Raw genomic sequence first — 26,848 nt, forward strand, 5'->3', positions numbered from 1 at the left:
GCACGTGTGTGTATGTATGTTTGTGCATGTTTGCATGCATGCATATGTATGCACTGTGTGCCTATTTATGTGCATGTGTGTTTATGATCCCCTGCAAATCTTTTTTCTGAATGCATTTATATCCATTGTCATCAGTTGGTTCTCTCGGGTTCCCCAAATCATGACATTTTGTCTTTTCTTCAGTATCTATCAGTCATCTCTTTTTATTGTCTTATTATTGCATCATTGAAAACAATTCTGAATGACAGGGACAGGGGATCCCTGACAGTCTGTATTTTAGTAGGAATATCACTAATCTTTACACTGTTATGTGTTAGGCTAGATTATCGATAAAGATAGGTGGTCTTTATCATGTTAAGCATCCTGTTTCTCATTTGCTGAACTTACCTTTTTTTTTGTCAGTAAATTACTGACCATGGTGTACAACTATTTTTTTTACAATTATTTTTAAAGCACTGGATTTGATTTGCTACCATTTTATTCAGAAGTTATGTTTATATTCCAGAAATTATATTGATTTATATTTATTGGAGTATCTTTTTTTGTGGCTTTTGGTATCAGGATTATGCTAGAATTATGAATGAACTGGTAAGCTTCCAGTATTTTTCATGCTCCGAACAGATTAAAGGACATAGTTAAGGTCCTACAATTACATGAAGGTTATTATAACCTACCTAAAAATCTTATAGGTTCAGTGTCTTTTTAGGATGCAGTTGTACAAAAGTTTTCACTTGCTGAAATAATTATCTTCTTATTGAGTCAATTTTTAATACTTTATATATATTTAGAAAGCCATGCCTTTCATTTAGATTTTCAAACATATAGACAAAACTGGACATAGTATTTTCTGGTAATTTAAACATATTTTTCTAATATGATCTGCATGTTCCCATTCCTACACTGTTTTATCTACTTTATTTTCTTGAACAGCCTGCCTAAGGTTTATATGATAGTAGGAATCAGATCTAAATTGATCTGCACACGTTTTAGTTCTTTCCACCAGATGGCTTTAGTATTATTTTGTTGGTCAAATTTGCTGAGTAGACTGCCCAGTGCAGTTATTTTTTATTTGGTAAACAAGAACCGCGGATACCTAACTTAATATCAAACATCTTAAATTTCGCCACACTTGCGTTGTCTGACATCACGTGCAGTCTTAAAAGCTCTCGAGAGCTGACTTGCAGCTCTTTCATGGGACCTCGTCCTGTCATGTCTTCTAGTCTCTCCTCGGTTCCACCACCTCCCATAGTGAACAGAGTGTAGACAGAGGGGCCTCTGCTGTCTACCTGGGCCTTCCCCTCCACAACTCACGGCATCCCCAGTGAAGTCCCTGCCTTGTCTCCAGTCATTTGAGACTCCCAGCACCCCACAGTGCTTTAACCCTCACGCTGTGTTAGCCAGACGCTTGCACCGCCCAGTGTTTCAACACCCAAACTCTTAGATCATCTACTTCGATAGGTCAGAGGGAAGCAGGCCGTACAGTAGCATTCTAAAGTATTAAAGGAAGCAAAGGAGGAGAAGTGTGTGAGCGTGATGGGGCCTCGTGCTGACTGGGCATGGGGAAGAAGGGGCCGGGTAGACTGTAACGTTTTCTGCCGCTCAGCCCAGCCCAGCGGATTCCAATTCTGTTTGAACTGTAAGGTCTTCACACGGTTCATATCTGGCCTCAAACACAAAAGCGGTAGAAGTGAGGCTTGAGGAGGAGCAGAGATCAGACGGTGAAGGGTCTGCAAGTGGGGGAGATGTTATTATGGTCAAGGGCTTCGCAAGTGGACCGTGTAAGGGAGGTGCGAGTCCCAAGAGGCCAGGCGACGGGCGATGGAACGGCCCAGGTGACGGGCAAGGGCCTGCACTGAGACGGTGACGGGGGAGGCTGACAGAGATAGGCTCGAGGCCGCGCAGGGCTCAGATCTGTAGCTGTGACATCTTCCAGGAGGGTCTGCAGATTCTGCCGCAGCCGATGGGTGCCCTTGGGAACACAGAAATGAGGACACGGTAGCGAGGAAAACACGGCTTGGAAACTATTGAGCTTGGGGCTACAGAGCCTCTCCAACGTGGAGGGGGACTCACGCAGGAGCATGATTCTAGCGACCACGTCCTGTGCCGGGGTACGTGGCGGTGGACGCCAACAGTGAAGTCGTGTCGTGTGCACTTTTGACGTGTGATTTAGCAGAACTGTGCTGGGAGGCTCGAGAGAAGAGAGGAGACAATGAAGAGCACAGGCAGTTCCCTCCACCGCTGTATCGGGGAGCCCAGGGCAGGGCTCAGCCCGGGAGCCTGAACACGCAGGCCCCTGGCGGTCGTGGTTCACACAGGTGCCTCTTGAGATGTGAACACGGTGCTGATGGGGATGTGTGTGTAAAGCTGTGCCTTTTCATAGAATGTAGCCCCCACCACGAGCCAGCTGCTCCGTCTGGTGCTTACCTCTGGTGCTGGAGGGAAAATCTGGCTGGTGGACCTACTGAGAGGTCTGGACTGGACAGACGTTCCAGCGCCTTCGCATATATACATGTTGTCTGCAAGCGCTGGTGTGGAAGAAATCACCAGGGAGACATGTACAGCAAAAAGCAAAGCTGTCCTAGAAAGAGTGCCCAAGTAACACCAACGGAGAAAGACAAGCTAACAGTGGAGCCTGAGGAAGAAGGGTTGAAGCGGCCACAGGTAAACAGGAGGGCGGGATCTTCAGGGTCTAGGCAGAAGGAGCTGGTGGGCGACTGGGCACGTGGCTGTCGGGCTCAGGAGGGATTATCGCACAGGAAGGCGTGGGGGGTACCTGGACCTGCCTCTTTTAAAAGAATTAATTTTAATTGTGAGAAAATACACATAATTTACCATCTTAATCACTTCTAAGTGTACAGTTCAACAGCGTTAAGTACACTCACTGTCGTGCAACCGCCACCACCATCCATCTCCAGAACTCTTTCCATCTTGCAAGGTTAACTCTGTCCCCATCAAACACCAAGTCCCCACTGTCCCCTCCCGCTGGCGCCCACCCTTCTCCTTTCTGTCTCTAGACTCTGACTGCTCTCCGGACCCATGTAAGTGGAATCACGCAGTATACGTCTGCTTGTGACCCTTCACTTAGCATAGTGTCCTCAAGGTTCGTCTCTGTTGTAGCATAGGTCAGAATATCCTTCCTTTCTTAAGGCTGAATAACCCTCCACTGTACCACATTTTGTTTATCCATTCACCCGCCGATGCACAGCTAGGTTGCTTCCATCCTTTGGCTATTGTGAAGAATGCTGCTATGAATATAGGTACACAATTCTCTCTTCAAAATTCTGCTTTCAGTTCTTCTGGGTAAACACCCAGAAGTGGAATTGTTGGATCATATCATATGGTAATTCTATTTTTAATTTTTTGAGGAACCACCGTACTGTTTCCTCCATAGTGGCTGTACCGTTTCACAGTCCCACCAACAGTGCACGAGGGCTCCAATTCTTCCGCATCTACACCAACACTAAAATACGTTTATAGTAGCCATCCTAATGGATGTGAGGTGGTGTCTTGAGGTTTTGGTTTACGTTTCCCTGATGAGTAGTGATGCTGAGCATCTTGTATGTGCTACTTAGCCATCTGTCTTTTTTTTTTTTTTTTTTGAGAAATTATCTGTTCAAGTCCTTCGCCCACTTTTTGATTGGGTTGTTTATTTTGTTAAGTTGTAGAAGTTCTTTATATATCCTTTATAACCCCTTACTAGATATATGACTTGCAAGCATTTTCTCCCATTCACTCTGTTCATCACGTTCCTGGATGCACAGTTTTTCATTTTGATACTGTAGGCTGTCTCTTTCAAGTTGCCACCGTCTCCTACACCTACTGGACAGAGAAACACACTCCCAGGTTGTCTGGGGCCAGTTTTGAGCTTGGTTTTGGGTTCTGTGGGGCAAGGTGGCACTGGGGGGGTTGATGTGGTGGGCTGTGAGCTGCTCGGGACTGACGTCCAGTGGGCAGTTGGAACTGTGTTCCATGCACGGACACGTGACTGCGTAGACAGGTCCGGAAGGATATATACCGACCTGAAGCAGTCACCTCGAGGAGGTGCCAACGCCTTCACCTTCCCCTCTTGGGTGCATTCTTACAGCGAGGCTGTAGCGACGCACGGGATGAAAGATACCAGGTGGAACCGGTCGGCCCCCTCAATCCTGCCCCCGCATGTGACACCCGCCCCCCACTCCCCTCTCTCAGTGCACCCAGGCAACGCTATTTGTGCAAGCTCCCGTGGGACTCAGAGGTTGGTCAGGGCTGAGGACCTCTAAGTGAGGTGCTCCCCAGGACTGTTCCTAAGCGTGCCTGACCCTGAGAACCACCCAGGCCCCTTGGCCAAAACAGGTCCTCAGCTCCGCTCCAGACAGGCCAGCTCGAGACCTCAGGGCAGGCGCCGGGACCCTGCGCTTCGAGCACGTGGCCGAGCTCACTCTTGTGGTCGGGGGAGTCCGGGAGCACTGGCGTCCCGGTCTGTCTGCCACTTCTGAGCCAGAAGAAACTCGCTGCTCTGAGCTGTACTCCTTTACCTGAAGCAAGAAGCAGGTTTCTGGAAAAAGAGAGTCAATTGTGCTTCTCACCCCTGTGTTTTTAGGGGGAGCTTAATGGGCAGAAAGGCCTCGTACCCTCCAACTTCCTAGAAGAAGTACCCGATGACGTAGAAGTCTATCTTTCTGACGCGCCGCCCCACTACCCGCAGGACACGCCGACGCGCTCGAAGACGAAAAGGGTAAGCACGTGTGTTCAGCACTTTTAACCCCTGTCCCACTCCGCCACAGACGGTCTACTGCAGTCTCTGCATTGCTTTTTATGTCTTAGGTCGAAAAGCAGATACCCTGAATTTTTCCTCTGCCCTCCCATGGGGGTTGTGCCTGAAAATTCCTAATTCCAAATCAAGTTTACTTGTTTCACCAAAATGCCCCTTTCAATCTAATCAGTCTGCTCTGCTCACAAAGGAACTTGCCATCCTACGTCACAGACGCACAGTCCAGTTTAAGAGTGAAACGGGGATGGCGATAGTCCTTAGACTCGGTGGGCAGTAATGGTTATTTGCCCTGTCAGGGTTTTAACAGATCTTCTCAACAAAGGTCAAAGAACTTCTCAGCCATATATAACTGTCAGATTACATTTGTTTGGTGTCTCATTTTTATTTTATTTCATCACTGCGAGTTTTTATATATTATATTTTTATATATATTTTATTTCTTTGCTCATCTGCTTGGAAACAGAAGAAGAGTGTGCATTTCACCCCTTAATCAGGCAATGTAGCCTTCACGTAAGTGAGCAACTGAAGATACCTGTAAACATAGCAACCTAAGCTACCTGCAGTGGACCAATGCGGTAGACTTAAGGCTTCACTGGGGGGCTAAAAAAAAGAAGAAATATGTCTCAAAAACTCACTGGACCTAAAGTGTTATTGGTCTCAGTTGTAAAGCAACTGAATTTGTAGAGAAATAAATCAGCTTTGATAATCATTTCCTACGATTTACGTTAAGAATATTTGGAAGAGGCCAACATTGGGAACATATTTCTTAACAGGCTAATTGTTTGTTTACACAGTGTTCCAATGTCTAGTCATAATTCAAGCTGCATATTGCATTGTTAGCCACTCTTGGGAAAAGCACAACCTAATAAAATGTTTCCTCTGGAAATTTTACCTAAAAAAAACCCCGCAACTCAAGATCGAGCGGATGAGTAGTGAACACGAGGTGATCTAGAGTTGCCTCTGAACGCTCCCCATGCTGCCTGGAATGGCAGGCAGCTTTTTCTTAAGTGACCGTCCCTCTACCTTACGGGAGAGCTGATGCGTCTCCTCAAAGCACAAGCAAGTGTCCTGAACACGCAGGCGTTTGGCTGGAAGACTGCTTTGTTGGTATACCAATGCAATACCAAGTTTAATGAAACATGCAGCTCAAATGATTGCATTAGATGGAATAGATGGTATCTTCAGGTGTACTTTGGGATGATTTAGTAGGTGTTCTCCATTAGAATTAGACCCTGATTTTAAATCCAAGGAAGCTTGAAGCCCCTGGGCTCCTGTCTGCCTGATGAATAACGAGTCCTCGTATTAGAAAGAGCTTTGCTCTGGTGGGGTAGGGGAGCAAGAGGAAAGGTGGTGTTATGTAATCGCAGGCATGCATGAGACCGTAAACGCGGGTGAGCCCACGTCATCATGCCCGCGTTAGAATACAGTTCCGCTCCTGCGAGGCACCGGGGAGCACTCCAGTGCACGGAAACCCTACCATGTGCTCTGTATCGACAAAAACGCACCTTTAATACCTTGGAAATGATGAGAGCGTACAATAAGGGCCTTTAAGCTTTCTTTGATTGAAATTAAGGTTCATTTTATTTTTTTTATTTATTTTTCTTTCAACCGGTGCGCCATCTCCAGTATCTCTCTAGTATACTAACCCAGGAATGTACTCAACGTCAGGATCTCACATGCCCAAGTAGTTTTCAAATTCGAAATTCCCCTTAAGAACTTTTGCTTTTAAGATTACTGACCGGTACTCAGCCAGTCTTACTCTCAACCTAATTCAAAATGACTCCTCCTTCCTGCTTCTGGTCTTAAGTTACAAAGTCAATGATTACCCAGCTCTGTGTTGCCAGAGCAATGGCCACTCCCTCCCCCGAACACAAAGAAACCGAAAACCCCACACTGCTGGCCCTCTGTCTGGGGGCCCTCAGACCCGCCCCCTCTGAGCTATGCCGTGGGAGGGCCGTGTGCCTCTCACGGGATACTTCAACCCTTCAGAGAAGAAACGAACCACGCTCACCTTGCCTGGTGGGAAGCGGGGCCGTGTGGCGTCACTGATGCCGCGCGGCGAGCGGAGGGGTGCTGCCGGCGCTCGCGCACTCAGTGACCTGTACCAATGTGCCTACTAGGTTCCTCCTGAGGGTTCAGGTACAGCCAGGAGAGTACCATCTCCCACAGCCCATCTCCATTCTGGGCCACCTACGTCATCTATGGGTACTGGTAGTCCTGGGAGAGGCAGGGAAATGTCCTCGAGAAAGAAAAAGGGGCTGCTTTCCAAAGGCAAGAAACTGCTGAAAAAGCTGGGTGCAGTGAAATGATTCACGTGCTTCCGGACAACTTCCAAATCTATGTAATTTTCTTTAATTCCAAACTAGGGCTTTCATGACTCAAGTACTTCCTAAAAAACCAATCTTCTCCCCTGACACCAGTAGAGAAATGCTCTTTGCACTACCGTCCACTTTAAACCCAGCGCCAGGACACAGAGCTGCTGGTACTCCCGCCGGGCCTCCGCGCCCATCGCTCTTGTTATTGCCGGGCCCTGGCGGGAGCTGGGCTGTCTCGTGAGCACACAGGGCGGCCAGTAGCTCTTTATAGCTCACTCCCTACCTGGGGCCCCAGCCTTTGTGCATTTGTCATCTGCCCTTGAAGGAATGATTCCAACCTCGCTCCCTTTTCAGAAATGCTTGCCTCATGACGCATAACTCTCACTTGAACTCTGGTCTTGAAATTCCTAGTTTAACCGCCTTGATGTCCTGCCTTATACATGCACAGTGATCTGTACTGTCCAATAAAAGCTACGGTGTACACGTTGTATGTGTTGTGCATTCAGTGCCCTCCACCCTCACAGACACAGTGCTTTGAGACCAAGTTGCACAGGCTGTGCAATGATAAGATCCTGGTTTTCTGTCTTTCGAAGCAAGCCAGGCGACACACAGGAGATGTTTACTTATTCAAATCATTTAAAAAAGAGGAGAGGAAGTAACTTTGGTAAAGTACCACTACTCCAACCTGCCAAAAAGCTGGTAATATTCATTGCTTTCAGTGTTACACTTTGTGGCATATGGACTTACGTTACTTTCATCATTTGTCAAAATGCCATACACAGATAATCAACAATGAACAGCCTACACGTAAAGCAATCCACATAAGCCACACCGAAAACATACTAACTTTAAGTCTGTTCAAAATGACTCCACACCAGTCTTCACCATTGGCACCCGAACAACAACAACAAAGATTTACAGAGTTGCTGGCAGATGTATTTGATGGTTACTATTTTGTAATTCTTGTCCACTTGTAAATTGTTTTTACTCTTTATACATACTTTTCAGACTGCCTTTCTTTTGTAATTTATGGGAGGTTTATAAATGAATGATGACGCTTTCCCCATTGTGTCTTCAAAAACTATATTGTAAATTGTAATATAATAGTATGTGGTAGATTTATTAAAAGGAAATTACCCAGTGTGTGGTTAAGTTCTGTGTGGGTGTGTGCATGTGTACAGCTAGTGTAAAATATTTTATAGAAATAAAATTTCTTATTTTATACAACGCCATTTATTCTGTGTTTTGAACGCTTTTTTTTTTTAAATCATAGCAGCATAACTGAATTCCTTTCTCCTATACGTACAAGAAAAACTCTATAACGTTACCTTTTCTGGCAGTACTTTTGTTCTAAAGCAATTCTGACCTGGGAGTCATTTACAAAGTGCCGTCGCTCTCGCATTGTTGGTGACGATCCACTCAGTGGCAAAAGAAAGGTGCTGCGCCCGAGTGTTTCTTGTGAAATGCTCACGTGCAGCAAAGATGTCGAGAGTGAGTTCAAACCATATTCACAACATCTCCCTTTGGCAACTCCAGAATTCAAATGATCTGAGTAAAGAGCTACACCAGCTAAATATAATAAGACACAACTTAATTTTTCAAATACAAAGCATTTTCCTGAAATCCTTAATTATTTTAAAATTCTCCCAATAATAGGGTTTGTTATCATTAAGAGGTAAAACCAACGTGCAAGGTGAAAATATAATTCAAACGCATAACTTTATGAACTGTATGCAAGCACATAAAATGACTGCTATCATAACGTCATTCACGGCGAACTATGTTTTCCCCTAACGCATTTACAAAAAAGGTTATGTTTGAATAATTGATGACGGAGAAATACTGCATGATCTCACTCACACGTGGAACCCAAAACAGTCAAAAACACTTAGAAGCAGAGGGTAGGATGGTGGTTGCCAGGGGCTGAGGGTGGGGGAAATGGGGAGATGTGGGTCAAAGGGCACAAAGTTTAAGTTACACAAGATGGTATCAATTCTGGAGATCTTAAGTTAAAAAAAAAAAAAGCTGAAATGCTAGATTAAATGGAATGTCTTTAATTTAAAAATATTCCAGCTTAAGAAATACCAGTATAAGAAATTAAAGTCCACACGACAGTGTGGATGTACTTAGCGCAACTACACACTTGAACATGGTTGAGATGGTGAAGCTTCATGTTACATACACTTTACCACAGGAAAAAGCAATTCATGACAGCTCCTCCAAAAACATAAAATAAAGTAAAACCAGTAAAAGTAGCCAGGATTGAATGTTTTGAACACATTTACAAATTTCCTAAAATATGAAAATGTAGGCAAGCCCAAAGTGATCATGAACTGGACTTATTAGCTTTGGTGAATACTATGAAACATTTACGGAATACATACGGCCCACTGTACACAAATTCTTCCAGAGAAGAGAGAAGAAAGAAAAATGCCCAAACTCATGAGGCCAGCATTATCCTGATACCAAAACTAGGCAAAGACATTGTAAGAAAACTACAGACCAATAGCATCATGAATGTAGATTAAAAAAAAAAATCCTTGACCAAACATTAGCAGATTGAATCCAACAATATATAAGGATGATACACTATATTTAACTGTGGTTCAACCCAGGAATGAAGGTTGGTTGAACACGCTGAAGAAAAATCAATGTGTTTTACTGTATTAACAGAACAAAAGAGAAAAGCTACCCAGTCATTTCAATAAATGCAAGGAAAGCACTGGACACAATCAACAACTGTTCAGGAAACCAGGAAAAGAAAGGAATTTACCTCAACTTGGTAAAGTTAACAGTCAACACACATAACGATGAAAGACTGACCACTTGCCCTTTCTGTCAAAAACAAGACAAGGACGTCCACTTGACTACTTGTATTCAACACTATACTGGAGTTTCTAGCCTTGCAATAAGGCAAGAAAAGTCATACACTTTTGAAAGGAAGAAGTAAAACAGTCTTTATTTGCAGATGACATGACTTTATGCAGAAAATGTTAAGGGGTATCTACAAAACGCGGTTAGTACTAATATGTGGATTTGGCAAGGTGACAGGGTACAAGGTCGACATACAAAAGTCAATTGTATTTCTGTATAAACTGCATATTTTGTATCACTCTCCCCAGCAGGGAACAATTAGACAGAAGTTAAAATATAGATATAACTGATATAAAATAAAGGAAGAAATCAACATAAGCAGTTATAGTAGCATCAAAAACATGAAATTCTTAGGGACAAATTTAACAAAATACATACAAGATTTATATACTGAAGAATGTAAAACATTGCCTAAGACTATGAAAAAGCTCCTAAATAGAGATATAAGAGATGTTAATGGCTTGGAAGATTCGTATTGTTAAATGCCAGTTTCCTCCCGGTAAATCTACTGATTCTGTGAAATGGCAGTCAAGATTCCAGCAGGCTTATTCCAGAAATTGATAAACTGAATAAAAAATTATACAGAAATGCAAACGACCTAGAATAGTCAAACCCATTTTGAAAAAGATGGACAAGGGGGAAAGACTAACGTTGCCTAATTTTGAGACTTACTGTAAAGCCACAGTAATCAAGGCAGTGGTGTTTGCATGTAAAACACAGCTATATAGAAATAAAGATACATATAAATCAGTGGAACAAACAGATGCTTACATATACAGTAAGTTCATTTTCAACAAAGGTGCCAAAGCAATTCAACAGGGGAAATATGGTATTTTCCAGAAATTCTGCAGAAAGAAGGGGGATTCATAGGAGGGAGAACTGACTCTTACCTCATATGATACACAAAATTTAACTCAGAACACAGCCCTAAATGAAAATGTTAAAACTATAAGACTTCTAGAAGAAAACACAGGAGAAATTTGGCTAGAAAGATGTCTTATACAGGACACGAAAAGCACAAATTATAAGAGAAAAAACCCCTGATAACTGGACTCCATCGAATTTAAAAATATCTTCTCTTTGATACTTAAGAAAGCAAAACAAGAAGCCAGCAACAGAGAGGAAACATTCATAGTGCATATATCTGACAAAAGGCTTTTACCCAGAATACACAAAGAAATTTTACAATTCAATAAGACCAACCAGTTTAAAAGGTAATATGCAAAAGGTCTGAACAGCTACTTCATAGAAGCTAGAAGAATGGCTAATATGCACACACACAATGCTCAGTATCATTAGTCAGCAGGGAAATGCAATTAATAATCCAAGTGAGATAACATTACACACCCACTAAAATGGAAAGACTGACATCATCAAAGATTGGCGAGGATGTGGAGCAACTGGAACTCTCATGCACTGGAGGGGAGAACAGAAAAGCGTCCAGTCACTTGTCAGCTTGTCAGCTAATTATAAAATCAGAGACACTTAGCATGCAGATCCAGCAATTCTACTTCTATGTATTTACCCAAAAGAAAGAAAAACTGTGTCCATACAAAGGCCTGAACAGAATTTTTCTAGAGTTTATAATAGCCCCAAATAGGAAGCATCCAAAATACCCATCCGTCCACAGTGAATCAACAATGTGAAGTACGACCTTACAGTGGAACCCTGCTTAAGCAAACCAACCAACCAGACAATTAAACAGGTTAACTGCTGAAGCCCTCAGAGCAGAAGCAGCCAGGCGCAGAGGAGTTCACGCACCGTAGGATTCCGTTCACACGAGACCAGAGGAGGTCAAAGGCAGACCGTGGCTGCTTGGGGGAAAGGTGGGAAGGGCTGTTTGCAAAGAAGCAAGAAGGAACCTTCTGTGGGAGGGAATGGACATTTTTCTAAATCTCGATGGTGGCAGAGACACTGGAGTGTATAAAATGGTCAAAAGCTCATCAAGTTGCATTCACTTACATGTAAATCACAATAAAGTTGATTTAGAACAATGGCATGTAAGCTGGATAGGAGGAAACAGGATTCGAGTGCTCAAAGGCTCGTGTGTCGTCCAGAAAGAAGGTATCTATACCACCCCTATCCCCCAGCCTCACAGGCCCCTGAGGCCAGACGGGAAGAGGCTGACCCCCAACAGAAAGGGTGAAAGCATGCAACTCCTCAGTCAGGTGCCTCGTAGCCCAGGAATGATCCCCTACGGGCTGGCTGCTTCCTGGGCAGGTGCAGTCTCTGCTCACCGCAGGGCCAGGAGCCAAGTGCCTGCCTGTGCTAGGGCAGCCCTGCCGCACCACAGCTGAGGCCATGCCCCCTCCAAAGGGCTCCCTCCTGCCACACCTGACCAGGCCTCGCACAGGGAGCATATGGGCAAAGAGGGACTGGGCAGGACCTCCTTTTCCAGGCACCCACGAAGAGAAGAATCCAGTGGCAGAACATCTGGTCCTGAGGTGCGGCCAGGAGCTGGGACTTAGGATCCAGGTTTCTCGGAAGCCTGACTGGTTGCTACCCACATGGATGATTTCGCTTCTTTGCCTCGTATAGTATTACTCCAGCTGTTGCTAAGACTGCTGAGTGCTCCTATGTCCAAGTCCCAGGCCAAGAGTCTCACTTATGAGAACCGGGTGGGGGCTTGCCATTAGGAGCTTTTAAAGCCCTCTGGTGACCAGAACACACAGCCCAGGACGAGAACCACTGCGGAGTATACAGGGCTCCCTTGACATTAACATGCATAAGAAGTACAGGGGCTGGCTGACTGAGTTAAGTTACATTAGTTATTTGTCCTTTCAATAAATATCTGAGAGCCTGTTACGTGCCAGACATTGATCAAGACGCTCGGAGACAACAGTGGACAAGACACAAAGATTCCTGCCCTCCTGGATTCCTGGAATCATTTGCATTCTAGTGGGGGAGCAGAGTAGAAAAAGCACAACAAGTAATATGCTACTGATACCAGCAAAGCTGGAGAGAGCAGAAAGGCTATGTCTCTGCCTGTGGGATGCTGAAAATTTAGAAAGTGGTCCCTCTGCTGGTGACATCTTAGCTGACCTGAAGGAGCATGTGGAAGTCTGGGCCCGGAGCAGCAGCAGAGGTCCCGGGGCAGGACGCGGGCACCTGGGCGGCACGACGCCACACCCTGGCAACGACTGTCTTCCCGAGGTGGGAACCCACCGCACGACGAGCAGGTGTGCGACTTGATCACTTTGTTGCAAAAGGACCACTTTAGGAGGCTGTGGTAGTGATTCAGAGACAGTGGTGGCCTGGAAGAGGGGACAGGAACAGTGGCTGGATATTCATGATCTTTTGAAGGCAGAGCTTGTAACACTTACCGAGGAACCCAAAGTGTGACACGAGAAAGACAGGACTCAAGGAAAGATGCCAAGGGTTTTGGTCTGAACATCTGGGAAAACGGAGCTCCAATTAACTGAACTGGGGCAGGTCTGAGAGAAATCACAGTTCAGTTCCAGGCATACTGAATGATTCAACCAGAGGTTCTCACAGTGTGGCCAGGGGACCCCTGGGGTACTCTGCGACTCCTCCAGGGTTCTGTGGTCAAAACTCTTTTCCTGCTGTGGCCAGAGCTGACTCCAGATTCTTGCCCAAAGGCTGCCAACCCCTCCCTTGAACAGGAACTAACATGTCTCTTTGAGTCACAGGGTCCCAAACAAAGTAACGAAGCGACATGAAGAGAAAAACAAAACCCAGCGAGAACCAGCTAGAACCAAGATGGCAACGAATGTGACCTTCAACAGACCCGGAGTCTCATCTACGTTGTTTTTACTGCATCAGCTACTAAGTGACATACCTACCAGCGGCCATGACCGGAAGTTGCCGACCAAAAAAGGACAGAAAAAGGGTGGCATCCCATTTCAGGGAAACCCCGCCCCTCCCCCAGAAGAACAATGCAAATGCCTCCCCACCATCAGCCTCGCTCCTCCCCGCACCGTCCTTATTCTTTACAGTCCAATCCCCCTCGCCACGTGAGCGTGAGTGAGAGGTTGACCTGTGAACTAAATTCCCACTTCTCCATTCTTTGGCCACTGAATAAAGCTTGCATTGCACCGATCTCAGGTTCAGTTTTGGTTTTGGCTGTGTGAACCCTAATGGAAAAGCACCTTCCCTGCCAAGGCAGAGGGTCTTGGCTGGGCTAGGACCAGAGTAGGGGACCACAGGACCTGATTTGTTAACACTGAGGCCATCTGCCTTTTTCATTCGTGTTCTCTCACGAGTGTACAGTATTTTCTAGAGGCTTCATGACATGACGACAGCATCAGTCTAACAGTTAATGGAATGTGGGTTTCTGTATCGTTTTTAAAATACAATTTCTAATATACAATTAATAAATATAACCCACATAAACAAAACCTCTCCGGGTCCTCAGCAAGTTAAGAGGGTAAGGAAGTCCTTAGACCAAAGAGCTTGAGAGCCACTGTATCAGACACTCGGACACATCTGACTGTAGGAGGCCAGGGCTGGAGATGTGAATTGGCAGCATTTTGACAGAAATGAGTTATGAGACTGAATGGAATTCCCGAGGGAGGAGGAGTAGAAAGAAACTCTTTTCTTCCTGCTTCTCAGAGACCCTGCTTCTGAGCCTGGAGGCACTCCAACATTCTCAAGTTAGGGAGACCAGGAAGAACCAGCGAGAGACTGAGAACCCCGGGAGGCAGCGGGGGGGGGTCTCAGACAGAGGCTGCGGGCTGGAGCTCCCACGGGACTTCGGCCGCAGGCAGCACAGGGTGCTGGGAGGGGCAGCGTGACCTGGAGCAGAGGCGCTGCGGCCCAGGGAGCCACCACCGTGCTACAAGGCAGCGGCACGTGGCCTCTCCACTGACTTCACCACTTCCGAATTTTAACATTTCTCTTTTTCACCCTGGATTTTTAAACGATTTAACTGGGTTGGAATGATGAATGCAAACAGACCTAAACCAAGCCCTTGAAATACTGTATCTGAATGACAATATTATGGCTACATGAAAGAATTACACCTCAAAAATCCACAAACTTCTGAAGATTCATATCATAGCATCAGGCTGAAATTGAATTTGAAACAGACTTTCTATTCAACCCAGAGACAACAAAGACACTATTTCCCGACAGAAATTCTGGAATCCTCAAACAAGATTTCTATGAGCTCTAAGGAACAGCACGTAAAACTAACAGAAAGCTTCAATGAGGGGCACGTTTTTGGAGTTTTGAGGGGAAAGAAAGCCCGTGTACCCAGAAAAAACTGGGCAGATTACCCGTCGTAATGCACTTGAGGGACCACCCCCAACAAACTGCTTCATCACCTGAGGAACGGCCAGGTTGGATGGGTCAGACCAGGCACTGAGAAGGGAGAACCTGAAGCGTCCCTAATGCTGAGGCCTTCAGAAGTAGCACTCGGGTGTGCATGTTGCTCTTTTAAGGAGAAACCTGGATTTCAGAGTTTTGGCTGTGTTCTTTGGAAGCACTGCAATCAATTCCCGTACAGGTGCTCGGTTGTAATTGTCCCTCTAGCGACCAGGGCAACTCCGACTTCCGTCACAAGCTGACTTGCTGTTAAACAAGCAGACACCCAGTCGGCATCCACTGTGTTCACTTGTCTGTTCCATCTTCTGGTTTTAGCACCTAAGTTTTCCTTCGGGGAACCATTCCTCTACCCACTCCTAGATGGGCCTCATCTGACCCAACAGCTATTATTAAGTCCCCATCAGGGCAGTGTGTCCCTCAGGTTCAAGGATGTGTAGACAGCCTGAGTTTTGCTGCAACCATTGTGGACGAGGTGTTCCTTTCATTGCAGTGGGGCTGAGACATAAACCTAGGCTTTCTGACCATCTTTGTAATCCTATCTGATTAGAACCAACCCAGAAGGAAGCAGAGCGAGTGACAGATCCCCGATAGCATTCCATCAGCTATAGGTTCTATACACCTTCTCAACCGGCATTTGCCCAAATTCCCGGACAAACCACCTGGGATGCGTTTAGTAGTTCACCTGGCCTCTCCCCTACAAGTTCTGATTCCTGGATCTGGTCTGGAGCCCAGTGGTCTATGTTATTTCAAAGCAAAGAAGGTCACGTGTAACATTCCGTTTGGGAACCACTGCCTAGGATGACTTGAGAAAGCCAGTCAATAGCCCTTTTTGGCTGAAGTTAATTTGAGGCTGTTTCGGCCCCTTGCAGACCAAAGTCTTTATGATATAATGAGGGTCTTTTGAATACTGCACCTTTCCCGGAATTACCACCTTTATCATTTTTTCATAGTTTTAAAGATATTAAAGCCTTTCAACTTTAAAGGATAGTTTAAAACCTGCCAAGTATGAGACTTTAATGACTTAAGTTACTGACTAGCCCTAAAAATCCATAAATAAAAGATGCCCCAAATCAACCTTTTACAGTTGTATAATTAGACTTCCTTACGTTCCTTAATACTGTGACAACATTTGGCAACTGTCATCGATTTTATTGTCTTTATTTGGCATTCTTCTGAAACGTCACAATCTCCTGTGTTTCATTCCTTCTAACGTCTAGAAATCAAATAGGTTAAGGAACTTCGGCTAATAGCCAAAAACAATGTTAACAACAGTTATTAGCTCAAAGAACTAAAGGGAAAATGAAATGGTTTTCACTCATAATATGTTAATAAGGCTAAATCCAAAGGCAGTTGTTTGATAAGAACAAGCACAATAATGGTAAGACAAGTAACTTTACTGAATGGCATCACTTGAAATCATAGTTCCTGTAGCTCGTGTATGATCACTAAGGTTTACACTCATCACGCTTGCAAGCAACGTGTAAAGGTGTTCTCATGGCATACAATCACTCATTAACTTCGAGCCTGCTCTTTGCAAAATTCCCTGAAAAGTCCTACAATTGTGTAGATGTGAATTATTACAATTATCAACTTCACAAAAACACAGACTTCTTAGTCTGCATTTTCTTACAAGTTAAGGATTTCCAGTCTTATACTGTTAATTTTGAGGTTGCAGCATTTCCTGACAGTTTTACTCTGAAGTTCGTAAGTAACCCAAATTTAGCTTTTATAAATGGAATTGTGTCCTCTGAGTGTACTCTCCAGCAGTTTTAAAAAATATAATAAATGGAAAGAAAACGCATATGCTTTCAGTAAAAACAAAAACTCACTGTTATATTCAAATAAGATGACAATCACTGCAATTTTATTTTATAACAAATGGCGTGATGTCCCAGTTGCAAAACAAAAAGTAACGTTTATATAGACTACTGGCCTCTTTCATTAAGGAGTCTTAAAATGTATCTTTGGACAGAAATTTAAAACTTTCAACTACCTTCTTTTTTTTTTTTTTTTTTTTTTTTTGTGGTACGCGGGCCTCTCACTATCGTGGCCTCTCCCGTTGCAGAGCACAGGCTCCGGACGCGCAGGCTCAGCGGCCATGGCTCACGGGCCCAGCCGCTCTGCGGCATGTGGGATCTTCCCGGACCGGGGCACGAACCCGTGTCCCCTGCATCGGCAGGCAGACTCTCAACCACTGCGCCACCAGGGAAGCCCTCAACTATCTTCTTTTTTAACCCCCATAACACCTAGCCCCAAAAATGAAATAAAAATAAGCCTATTTCTCCACAGTCTCACGCCTTCCCTATACCTTGTATAGGTTATTTAATGGCAGCTTCTTCTTTAAAATGAGATCATCAGACGCTCAAATAAAATCCTACCGTACGATTGTACTGAGCCTCCACTTTATGCCTTTTCTCTCCTTTAAATTCAAAATAAATATTTCAAAAATAAGGTTAATATAGCCTTACAAGTAGGACTTGCTCACTCCTGAAAGCAATTTCAAGTAAATCCCAACTTTTCCAATATTTTAAGAGTCTGTTAATAATACAAAGCATCTTATCCACATTTTTTTTCAAAACAAAAAATCCTCACAACCTATTTATGAGAATCAAACAAGATAAAATATAAAATCCTAATTTTTACCTATAAAATAAAAATAAGTCAGTTAATAGCACTGTTAGAAATAAGACTCTAGATCTCCTAATTTCCTTCCCAAGTTTCACCTGGAAAGATAACAGTTAAAAAATAAAAGCTTCAAAAAATCCCAAAGTTATAATTTCACAAAGAAAACAAACCGCTACATCTTGTCTTCTTCCTGTAGGTTAGAGGTAGTAAAGGTGATTTGACAGTGACAGGCTGGGCTCTCTGTGAACGCTCTGGCCAACGAGGAAAGCCAGTTTGTGGGCATACTGGCAAGGGGCAGGAACACGGATGATGCCCTTCAGCGGGAAAAGAAAAGGTTCTGTTACTCTGAATCTAGCTCTCTAAACTGAAACCTCGGTATTAAACTGTAAAAGCCTTAGACAACATAGCAATTCCATTTTGAAAAATGAATCTCATTGACGTGAATAAACATTGATTAAAAAAATACTTACTGGCCAGTTATAATAGATATGACATAGCTTGTAAGTTAACCTCTGTATGTGGTCTGGCTTCAGGCCACTGCTGTCATAGATGACGTTGTAATGTGTGGGAGCAACACTGCCGCTTCTCACTGCCTGGCTCACGATAAAGAAATCATACCTGGAAATTACAAAAGAAAGAAACACACGGGTGTAAGGCTCATCTTTTTGAAAGCTAAAATTAAGATGATTCAAGTTTCTTACAGTGAAAAGATCCGGTATACTAAAATGTGACCTAATCTTCTCAAAACATAATATGCTTCCTTGAATTCAGAACTTGTTATTCATGAACCATTTTGGAATGCTTGTGTGTGAAAGAGGTTTAAGATACTACTATTATTTATATTTTTAAATATCTATCATTGATGCCTCGGGGCATTAACAAACATTTGACACGGCTGCTAACTATGACGGTGCCACTGTGCCGGGTCACTGTTTCCACTCCACATCTGGGGGAGACGACTGCACAGCAACAGGCTCTAGAATCAAGAACCAAGTAGTGCAAACGTAAAGGAACATCAGGGTTTTTGTTTGTTTGTTTTGTTTTTTCATTTTTTTGGTACCAATTAAACATCAATCCAGAGATATTGTAATCTGACCTGATACAGATATTAAGAAATTAACTGTAATTTATTATGTCCATTGAAACTAGACAAATTTTAAAATCAGAATTGATCTACAACAGATTACGGTTATTTAGCAAAATGAGGGTTTCAGAAATGTTAAATGACTTGCCCAAAAGAACAGACAAATCACAAAAGAGCTAGAATCAAAACCTGTTCCCAGTTTAAGCACGTTATTATCGTTCAAAGTGGGCTTCGCCAAGTATCTGAGTAGTAACGGCAGCTGTTAAGTTTTAAAGAACATCTAGGGCTTCCCTGGTGGTGCAGTGGTTGAGAGTCCGCCTGCCGATGCGGGGGACACGGGTTCGTGCCCCAGTCCGGGGGGATCCCACATGCCGCGGAGCGGCTGGGCCCGTGAGCCATGGCCACTGAGCCTGCGCGTCCGTAGCCTGTGTTCCGCAACGGGAGAGGCCACGGCAGTGAGAGGCCCGCGTATCACCAAAAAAAAAAAAAAAAAAAAAAAAAAAATCTAGTAAAAAGTAATCAAATTTTTTCATACTTTATAGTTCAACTTGGATTTTACCCAAATTGTTAAAAAAAAATTATGTCTTTAGGTCAATGTTACACCTGAGCTTTGGTTATCAGAGTAGTAGTAATGTTAGAAGTATCATGAGGCCACTCTGAATCATTAAAGAGATCCTACAGGAAATGAAATTGTAATATCTTAGTTACTATCTTAGCCATTCTGTCTTCCTCCTTCAACGATTTTCCCCAACAGGTTAGAATCCTTCTGATAACTAACACCTGCCTGAGAGAAAGACACAATCCAAGATAATGCATCTTGAAATAAAAATGTCTATACATTGTCAGATAACAGGACTAAACAGAACCAAAATCTGTATTATCATTTGTCTACATAAATTTAGTACAGTAACGCCTCATCTACCTAAGGTTCATACAGGAGAAGCATTCCACATTTAAACTTTGCACCTAGGCTGACACTTTACCCTGATTAAAGTTGCCCTTTTTAAAAAGAGCTCCAAAAATGTATATATGAAGACAAAAGCACCACAGCTGTTCACTCTCATGAAGAGGGCGTTCATGTGGACTGACCAATGACTTGCCTTCGTGAACATGACTTGCTGCCTTGTACTCCATTCCCCACAAAGGGGTTTTCGAGGAACCAAATTTCGTGAGTTTACAGTTGAACCCTCGTGTGCTAATAAGATCATTACCGTGTGCCCCTGAAGGTTCTAGCTGGCTTTCTTACAGCAGAGTGCAGCTCCCGGTTACATAAAAAGTGTTTGCTCAGAAGCCACTTTTCTACCTGCAACTGTGTTTCAGATGACACTTTCTGACCTGTGGGTAACTAAGTGCATTACAGATCTAAAAATTTTGATTGGAAAACAACCATCTATGGATGAGGTTACATATGTAAAAAAAAAAAAAAATGCAAAAGCAATCTAGAGCAGCTGTTCTTAAACTCAGGCTGTATAACTAATACCACAAACAATAACCCGCTTCCCCCAGAGAGAGATGGCACAGAAACCTCTGTTCACCATTTCAGAGACTAAGTAAATCATGGGCATTATTAGATCAAACTAATGAAAGACTTTAGTATTTATAAGAAATAAAATATAAGAACTATCAAGTAAATGTGTTAAAGGTGATAAAGTACAGAGGCTATGCTAAAGAACAAAACAGAAACCAATCTTCATCTAATACAGAACTTACCATTCTGGTCTGGTAACCTCTACATCAATAACTGTTCCAGGAAGTGGATTTTGAAGTCTTCCTCCAGACTGAGCAAAAAATCTGGCGTTCACTCGTTTCTTCACCACAATGACCGTTAGTCTTGGGCTTAAGACGGTGATGAATGTAACTGCATTTAGTCAGTCATATTTTCAGGGCACTGAAGCATTCATACATTCATACACTCCATTTAAAAGGAAACGCACATCCCTCTTGGGGCATACTAGCTATCCCAGTTGTGAAGGAAGATTCCACAACTTGTAAGGGCGTGGAGTTACGGCCAGGAAAATACTGTGAGTAGAAAATAAAATGGCATATTTGGGCCCTGTGACTCAAGGTCATGTAGATGTTTCATCATTAAACCAAGCATATGACATACCTGTCTCACGAAAATGTTAAACCCAGCATGTTTTTAAAGTTAACAGTTTGAAAGCCTTTTCGGTGGGCATTTTCTTCTATGTAGAAAGTAAGATATTAACTCTCAAATCTTTGACAGGTAAGCTAATTTGAGCAGTCTCAAAGCCTAATTTCCTGCCTTTCAAAATGACTGGCTGACAACATATCGGGGATCTCTTGTCTCTCCCGGCTCAGCCACTCCTCAGCCCGCCACACAGCAGTACCAGAATACTGCCGTTTCCCCCCTCCCTCCCCAGCCCAATTCTGCAGGTGGTTTCCCATGTCAAGACTGAACTCCTCTGGCCTAGGGAGCTTTCAGCTCTGTGTCACGTTCGATCCACTGCCTCTACAAGCCTTTTGACTCTCCTGAGGGCAGCCCTGTAACTGCCAGTATGCATTCAGCCTGAATACCCTTCCTATCCATCTCTTAAAGGTTCATTTCAAGTTCACTGTCTGACACAGTCACACTGTATACACACATCCACTTGGGAGTAACTGAATTAGAACACGTTAAGCACTTCGCTCGGTGCTGGCACGTAATAAGCCTCGACTATTATGATTTTCAGCACCTCAAGTTTCCGGTGCTCTTTTTCCAGCTAGAACATTAGTTCCTTAAGAGCATAAATATACTGTATTCTAACCCTGGGAAGCAGAGGGCTTCACATGCGGTATGGACCTGGCTGGTAATGTCTGACTTGGGTAGGTCGTTCACAACACACTGTCTGGACTGATGGTCTGAAAGATCCCCAGATGGGAACTTCTGTTCAGTCATAAACTTAATGTGCTCCTTCACGGTAGAAGTAACCAAATATACAAGGGGCAGGAAGGCGATTCTACTTAAGTAAATGGAAGAAGTTTTTAGGAATATCACCATCTCCATGTACAATAGACCTCTCACTGCCCAGCTACAGCACATCTGGGTATAACAGAGCCACAGTCTCAGGAATCAAAAGACAAAGTGGGGCTTCCCTGGTGGTGCAGTGGTTGAGAATCCGCCTGCCAATGCAGGGGACACGGGTTCGAGCCCTGCTGTGGGCAGATCCCACATGCTGCGGAGCAACTAAGCCCGTGCGCCACAACTACTGAGCCCGCGTGCCTGGAGCCCGTGCTCCGCAACAAAAGCCACCGCAATGAGAAGCCCGCACACCGCAGCGAAGAGTAGCCCCCGCTCACCGCAACTAGAGAAAGCCCGCGCGCAGCAACAAAAACCCAACACAGCCGAAAAAAAAAAAAAGAAAAAAAGTCAAAGTATACTAAAGTGACTCTTTGATTTGCTCCTATACCAAACATTCTAAATCAACTAATCCATGACGCATCTTTATAAAAAGTTAACATCAACATTTCAATTAAAAAACAAATAGGACAAAACAGAAAGGATAAAAAACAAAAAGGTAACTACAAACATTACAGCCCAAACTCTGCATCTCTTCGAAGTGAGGAGCAATTCCTGGGTATTGTTTTACTTTGCAGACAGCTCCAAACTTGTTTCTAGATGCATCACCTACTGCTTACTGAGCGCTTACTGGGCACTGTGTGAAGTACATTAAACACCCTGACTTACTCCTTTCATCAACCTTGGTTAAGCTGCCGCCCGTTTCACAGGTGAAGGCAAAGCTGGGATTAACCCGACTGATTTCAGACATACGGCTCCTGACCACTGATCTCTGCAGCCGCCAAACAACGGCGCGATGCACACCGTGAAACCTACTTCGTGCAACCGTCTGTTACACACTAGTCCAAGCGATCGATCTAAACCCTCCTTCCCTGCAACGTGGGTTCCTATTCGCTAAAGGGAAGCTGAGCAGGAAATCCCAGCCTCCTCAGGCCCAGTTCCACCCCCCTGTAGAGGAGGACCCTGTTCACAGATACTCACTTATAGGGCTAGAGTCTCCTCTTTGAGAACTATTGCTGCCAGTCCTTCTGGGACCCAACCCAAAGGGCTCAAAAGACTCAAAGAACCAGAGATGCAGGCCCCAGCAGGGACAACAGTGTTATGTTCCCAGTATCCCAAATATTCAGCCTAAGGAAATAAGATGAACTTGCACTATTACCTCTACTCTTCACTTCTTGAAATTTTCTTTTTCTCTAGATATGAGAAAAAAAGCAGCTAAGACTAGAAAATTCTGAGTGCTAAAGTAGTAAACAACTAAAAAAATACCTAAGAAAGCAGTGGTCCATCTGAGCCCTTCCTCTACTCCCTTCCACCACATCACCCCTCCCCAGAAGGACAGAAAATCTAAGGGAAAAAACACAATTTAAGGCTTATAAAACTTCAAAAACCAAAATAAAATAAATACCATTATTTTAATGAGAAAATACAAGCACTAGGGATTTTAAGATGACAGGAAAGAACATTAACCTTCATTTACAAAGTATTAAAAAATGCCTATTAGCATTTTAATCTGAAACACAATTACTTCACAAGAGATAAAAAACACCCCCGACATGCTCTGAGAACTTACTGGCATAACGATCTCATTTTGAGAAACGTGGAGAATCAACACTTAGAAGGGGCCTTTCAGAATCTGGCCAGAGAAGACTTGGAAGCACTCTGCAATTCAGCTAGAAACAAGCTCTTATGCTCCTCCCATGGGCCTATAAATCACAGCGAGCCCAAGTACAGCCAAATGACTTTCAAAATCCCTCATTTTTTATAATGATAACAAATACCGGCTGAAAAAGTCTGGCAAAAATAATCAGTGTTTAAACATGCACGTGCAAGCACATATAAACAGGTCTCCTGGATTTTCTAAGTATCCTTAAAAATCAAATCCACAAATCTTTAATACGTTATGCGCTCAGCTCTTACTAAACAGTCCCTGATCTGGACTTCCTTACAATCTGATAAAGAAAACAGCAAAAGTTAAACAACGTAACTTATTAAAACAGCTGTCTTGAGATGGTATGCAGTTTACTGCCAAATAGCACGAGCAATGACCTCTGTAGGAGAGCAGAGGAAGGCGAAGCCCAGTACCGCTTTCAAAGGAGGACACGGGCAGCGCTCAGGTACGAGGAGCACTAGCTGCCCTGGGTTCTGCAGGCCGCCTAACAGGGCGAAGTGGAACCATCTCCCCTGTGACACCAAACACACGCCCAACATCTTACCCACCAAGCACCAGTCCAGCTGAGTTCACACAGAAATCAAACAAGCGTTCATGGTACAATGAGGTAGAAACAAAGTTAAGACTATCTGGAATACATATTCCAGTAACCAATTCTGTGGATGCCTACGGCTGTACTGGGATAGTCAGACCCTCGTACTTCAAGGCTCTAGGAGAGAAAAGGCGGCGGCAGACGATCGGTAAGGCATCTCCATGCGTCATTCCTTGAAGGAGCTCCCGCTCTACATTTCCAGCCTGCCCCTCCTCCACGAAAAATTCTCCACAAGACACCCCCCCAACCCAAACCTCTTCCATTACCTCAAGCCTGACCGCACCTGTAAGGTTAGATTCTCACCGGTTTACCCTGTGACATTATTTTCAAAGATACGAAAGAGTAATTTTATAAAGAGAAAATGATTACATTTTGCATGCTTACTTGTAACCTCTACCAACAGATCTTAGGCAATCCAGAAACTGTGGTACTTCATAGTTCACCAACGTTTTAAGCTGACCGTCTCCTACGCCATCCCGATACACGATAATCCGACTAGGCATGTATTCATTGCAGCTATTCCAAGCCCTCAGAGCAGCTGAAAGAAAGCCAGACAAGTGTTAACTACAATAACACAGAACAAAAATGTGCTTCTACCAAATTCTGGGCACAGGATTTTATCGGAAACATAGCTTTAAGACAATCTCTTGAAGACTCTAATTCACAGGGCAGACGGAAACCACAACAGGAGACTCACCTTGCAAGCAGACTTTGAGCCCATCTACTAGCTCTTGCCCTCTATCTTGAAATACACAGCGAGAGAACCAGCTATTCAGAGAAAAAACATGGCCGTGGTGAGAATGCAACTGTCTAGAAGTTCTTCACTTTTGAATCATGCTATATCTATGTTACCCTTAGCCATTCATGTTCTTTAACTTCCTTTTTGAAATCTTAAGCAGAAGGGTTACAAGATACAGGAAATCTTCATAAAGCTTTCTTTCATTATAAATCAGTCCCATAATTCCATCACTGAGAAGAAAATAAAATTTAAGCCAGAGCTGCCTCCTAAGTTTACACCTCAAAACACACAGAACAGGCTTCCCTGGTGGCACAGTGGTTGAGGGTCTGCCTGCTACTGCAGGGGACACGGGTTCGAGCCCTGGTCTGGGAGGATCCCACATGCCGCAGAGCAACTAGGCCCGTGAGCCACAACTACTGAGCCTGCGCGTCGGAGCCTGTGCTCCGCAACAAGAGAGGCCGCGATAGTGAGAGGCCCGCGCACCGCGATGAAGAGTGGTCCCCGCTCGCCACAACTAGAGAAAGCCCCTGCACAGAAACGAAGACCCAACACAGCCAAAAATAAATAAATAAACAAATGTGGGGTTTAAAAAAAAAAAGAATATTATAAAAAAAAAACACAGAAGCACACTCTTACTACTATACTCTTGATAAAAGATACTTTTCTAAAAGATAAAACACCTTGAAATATGCCCATTAGTAACGCTAACACATCAATGCTTCAAGTTTCATTCTTCCTATTCTTGGCAATTCTATTAGTTCTAAGAAAAGCACTGAAAAATAATTTCACTATGTTGAAATACAAGTGACTGGGTAAACTCAAGTGGGTTTTCCAAAATAAAGTTAACATGACAACTTGAAATTACATTCAGTGGTCAATAAAATTATTAAAGAAGTTTTTAGAGACAGTCACATTTAAAGAGATGCATCCTCCCCGCAAATACAAATAATAAAATAACCTGAAACGCAATCTGACCGCTACATCAGGTTAAGGGCCAGTGAAAGACATTAAAAATGGTAGGGTAGCTAATAACTGGTTTCCTTTTCTAACTTTTCTCTTTTACTGGATCTAACGTAAGAGAAATCAGGGTAAAGAATTAACACAACCCCTGTCCTCCCCAGACACTGGCCCCTGGACTCGTGGGCTGTGTTGCGTATGTCTACAGTTAATCTGCGGCTACCAAAGCCCACTCACCGGGTCATCCCTTCATTGATGCTTGCTACAAAGCCCGCAATTGACCTCCGTCCAGCTGCGGTGTCATGGTAACAATCAATGCCAACTATCATGGCGAGCTTCAGCTTCAACAAAAACATCGTAATGTTAGATACAACAGAATACCAGCAGTATTTAAAAAATCCACTTTTCTTAAATAACAATGAAAACTTTTATCCACCAATTAAATCAAACTTACAGGCATATCAACGCTCCAAAGCTCTCCTCCCATCTTGCAGTTCATCTGCAGGGCGATCTTTGTAGCAATGGCCATGACAGTCTGTTGTCTGCCTAAGGTTCGGGCCACCACACACTGACTTGGAGTAGGGCAATCTGTACATAAGTACTTCTTAATAGCATCATATTTGTCCTTCCGACTGCTTGACAGCAGGCAAACCACCTAAACATGAACAAAACGCCCTCATTACAAAGAATTAGGAAACTGATAATTAAGTTCAAGGAAGAAGACAGGAAACCAAACCCACAAAATCACTGACTTTACTATTCATCTCTGCCATGTAGCTAGTAAGTATGACATTAACTTTTAGCTAATGCCCATCACGTTCAACTAGGTGATAGATACTAATAAAGAAAGCACGTTAAGCCAATCATTCAAAACTGGAGAACTTAGTTAAAAATGCTCTACTGCCAGCTTGGAACACTGCAGGGGGAGGGAATAGGGCAAA

At 43.7% G+C, this 26,848-nt stretch overlaps 2 protein-coding genes across 4 annotated transcripts in view; one reads left to right on the plus strand and one right to left on the minus strand.

The window, feature by feature from the left end:
* RIMBP2 (RIMS binding protein 2) overlaps positions 1 to 8,807 on the plus strand; it is a 258,014-nt gene extending 249,207 nt beyond the window's left edge. Inside the window, exons 22-23 of the mRNA XM_073789923.1 lie at positions 4,580 to 4,714; positions 6,871 to 8,807. Coding sequence (XP_073646024.1) covers positions 4,580 to 4,714; positions 6,871 to 7,059 — 324 coding nt within the window. The 3' untranslated portion in view covers positions 7,060 to 8,807. The remainder of the gene's footprint in view (positions 1 to 4,579; positions 4,715 to 6,870) is intronic.
* Positions 8,808 to 17,219: 8,412 nt separating this feature from the next.
* Positions 17,220 to 26,848, minus strand: part of PIWIL1 (piwi like RNA-mediated gene silencing 1) — a 29,998-nt gene continuing 20,369 nt past the window's right edge. For all 3 annotated transcript variants that reach the window (XM_073789921.1, XM_004329635.4, XM_073789922.1), the window contains 7 exons: positions 26,362 to 26,562; positions 26,145 to 26,248; positions 24,909 to 24,979; positions 24,596 to 24,749; positions 20,645 to 20,770; positions 18,321 to 18,468; positions 17,220 to 18,164 (listed from right to left, as the gene is read on the minus strand). In XM_073789921.1, the coding sequence (XP_073646022.1) occupies positions 18,048 to 18,164; positions 18,321 to 18,468; positions 20,645 to 20,770; positions 24,596 to 24,749; positions 24,909 to 24,979; positions 26,145 to 26,248; positions 26,362 to 26,562 (921 nt within the window). In that variant the 3' untranslated portion in view covers positions 17,220 to 18,047. The remainder of the gene's footprint in view (positions 18,165 to 18,320; positions 18,469 to 20,644; positions 20,771 to 24,595; positions 24,750 to 24,908; positions 24,980 to 26,144; positions 26,249 to 26,361; positions 26,563 to 26,848) is intronic.

This window comes from Tursiops truncatus, chromosome 13, assembly GCF_011762595.2.
Source record: "Tursiops truncatus isolate mTurTru1 chromosome 13, mTurTru1.mat.Y, whole genome shotgun sequence".
NCBI classification, from domain to species: Eukaryota; Metazoa; Chordata; class Mammalia; order Artiodactyla; family Delphinidae; genus Tursiops; species Tursiops truncatus.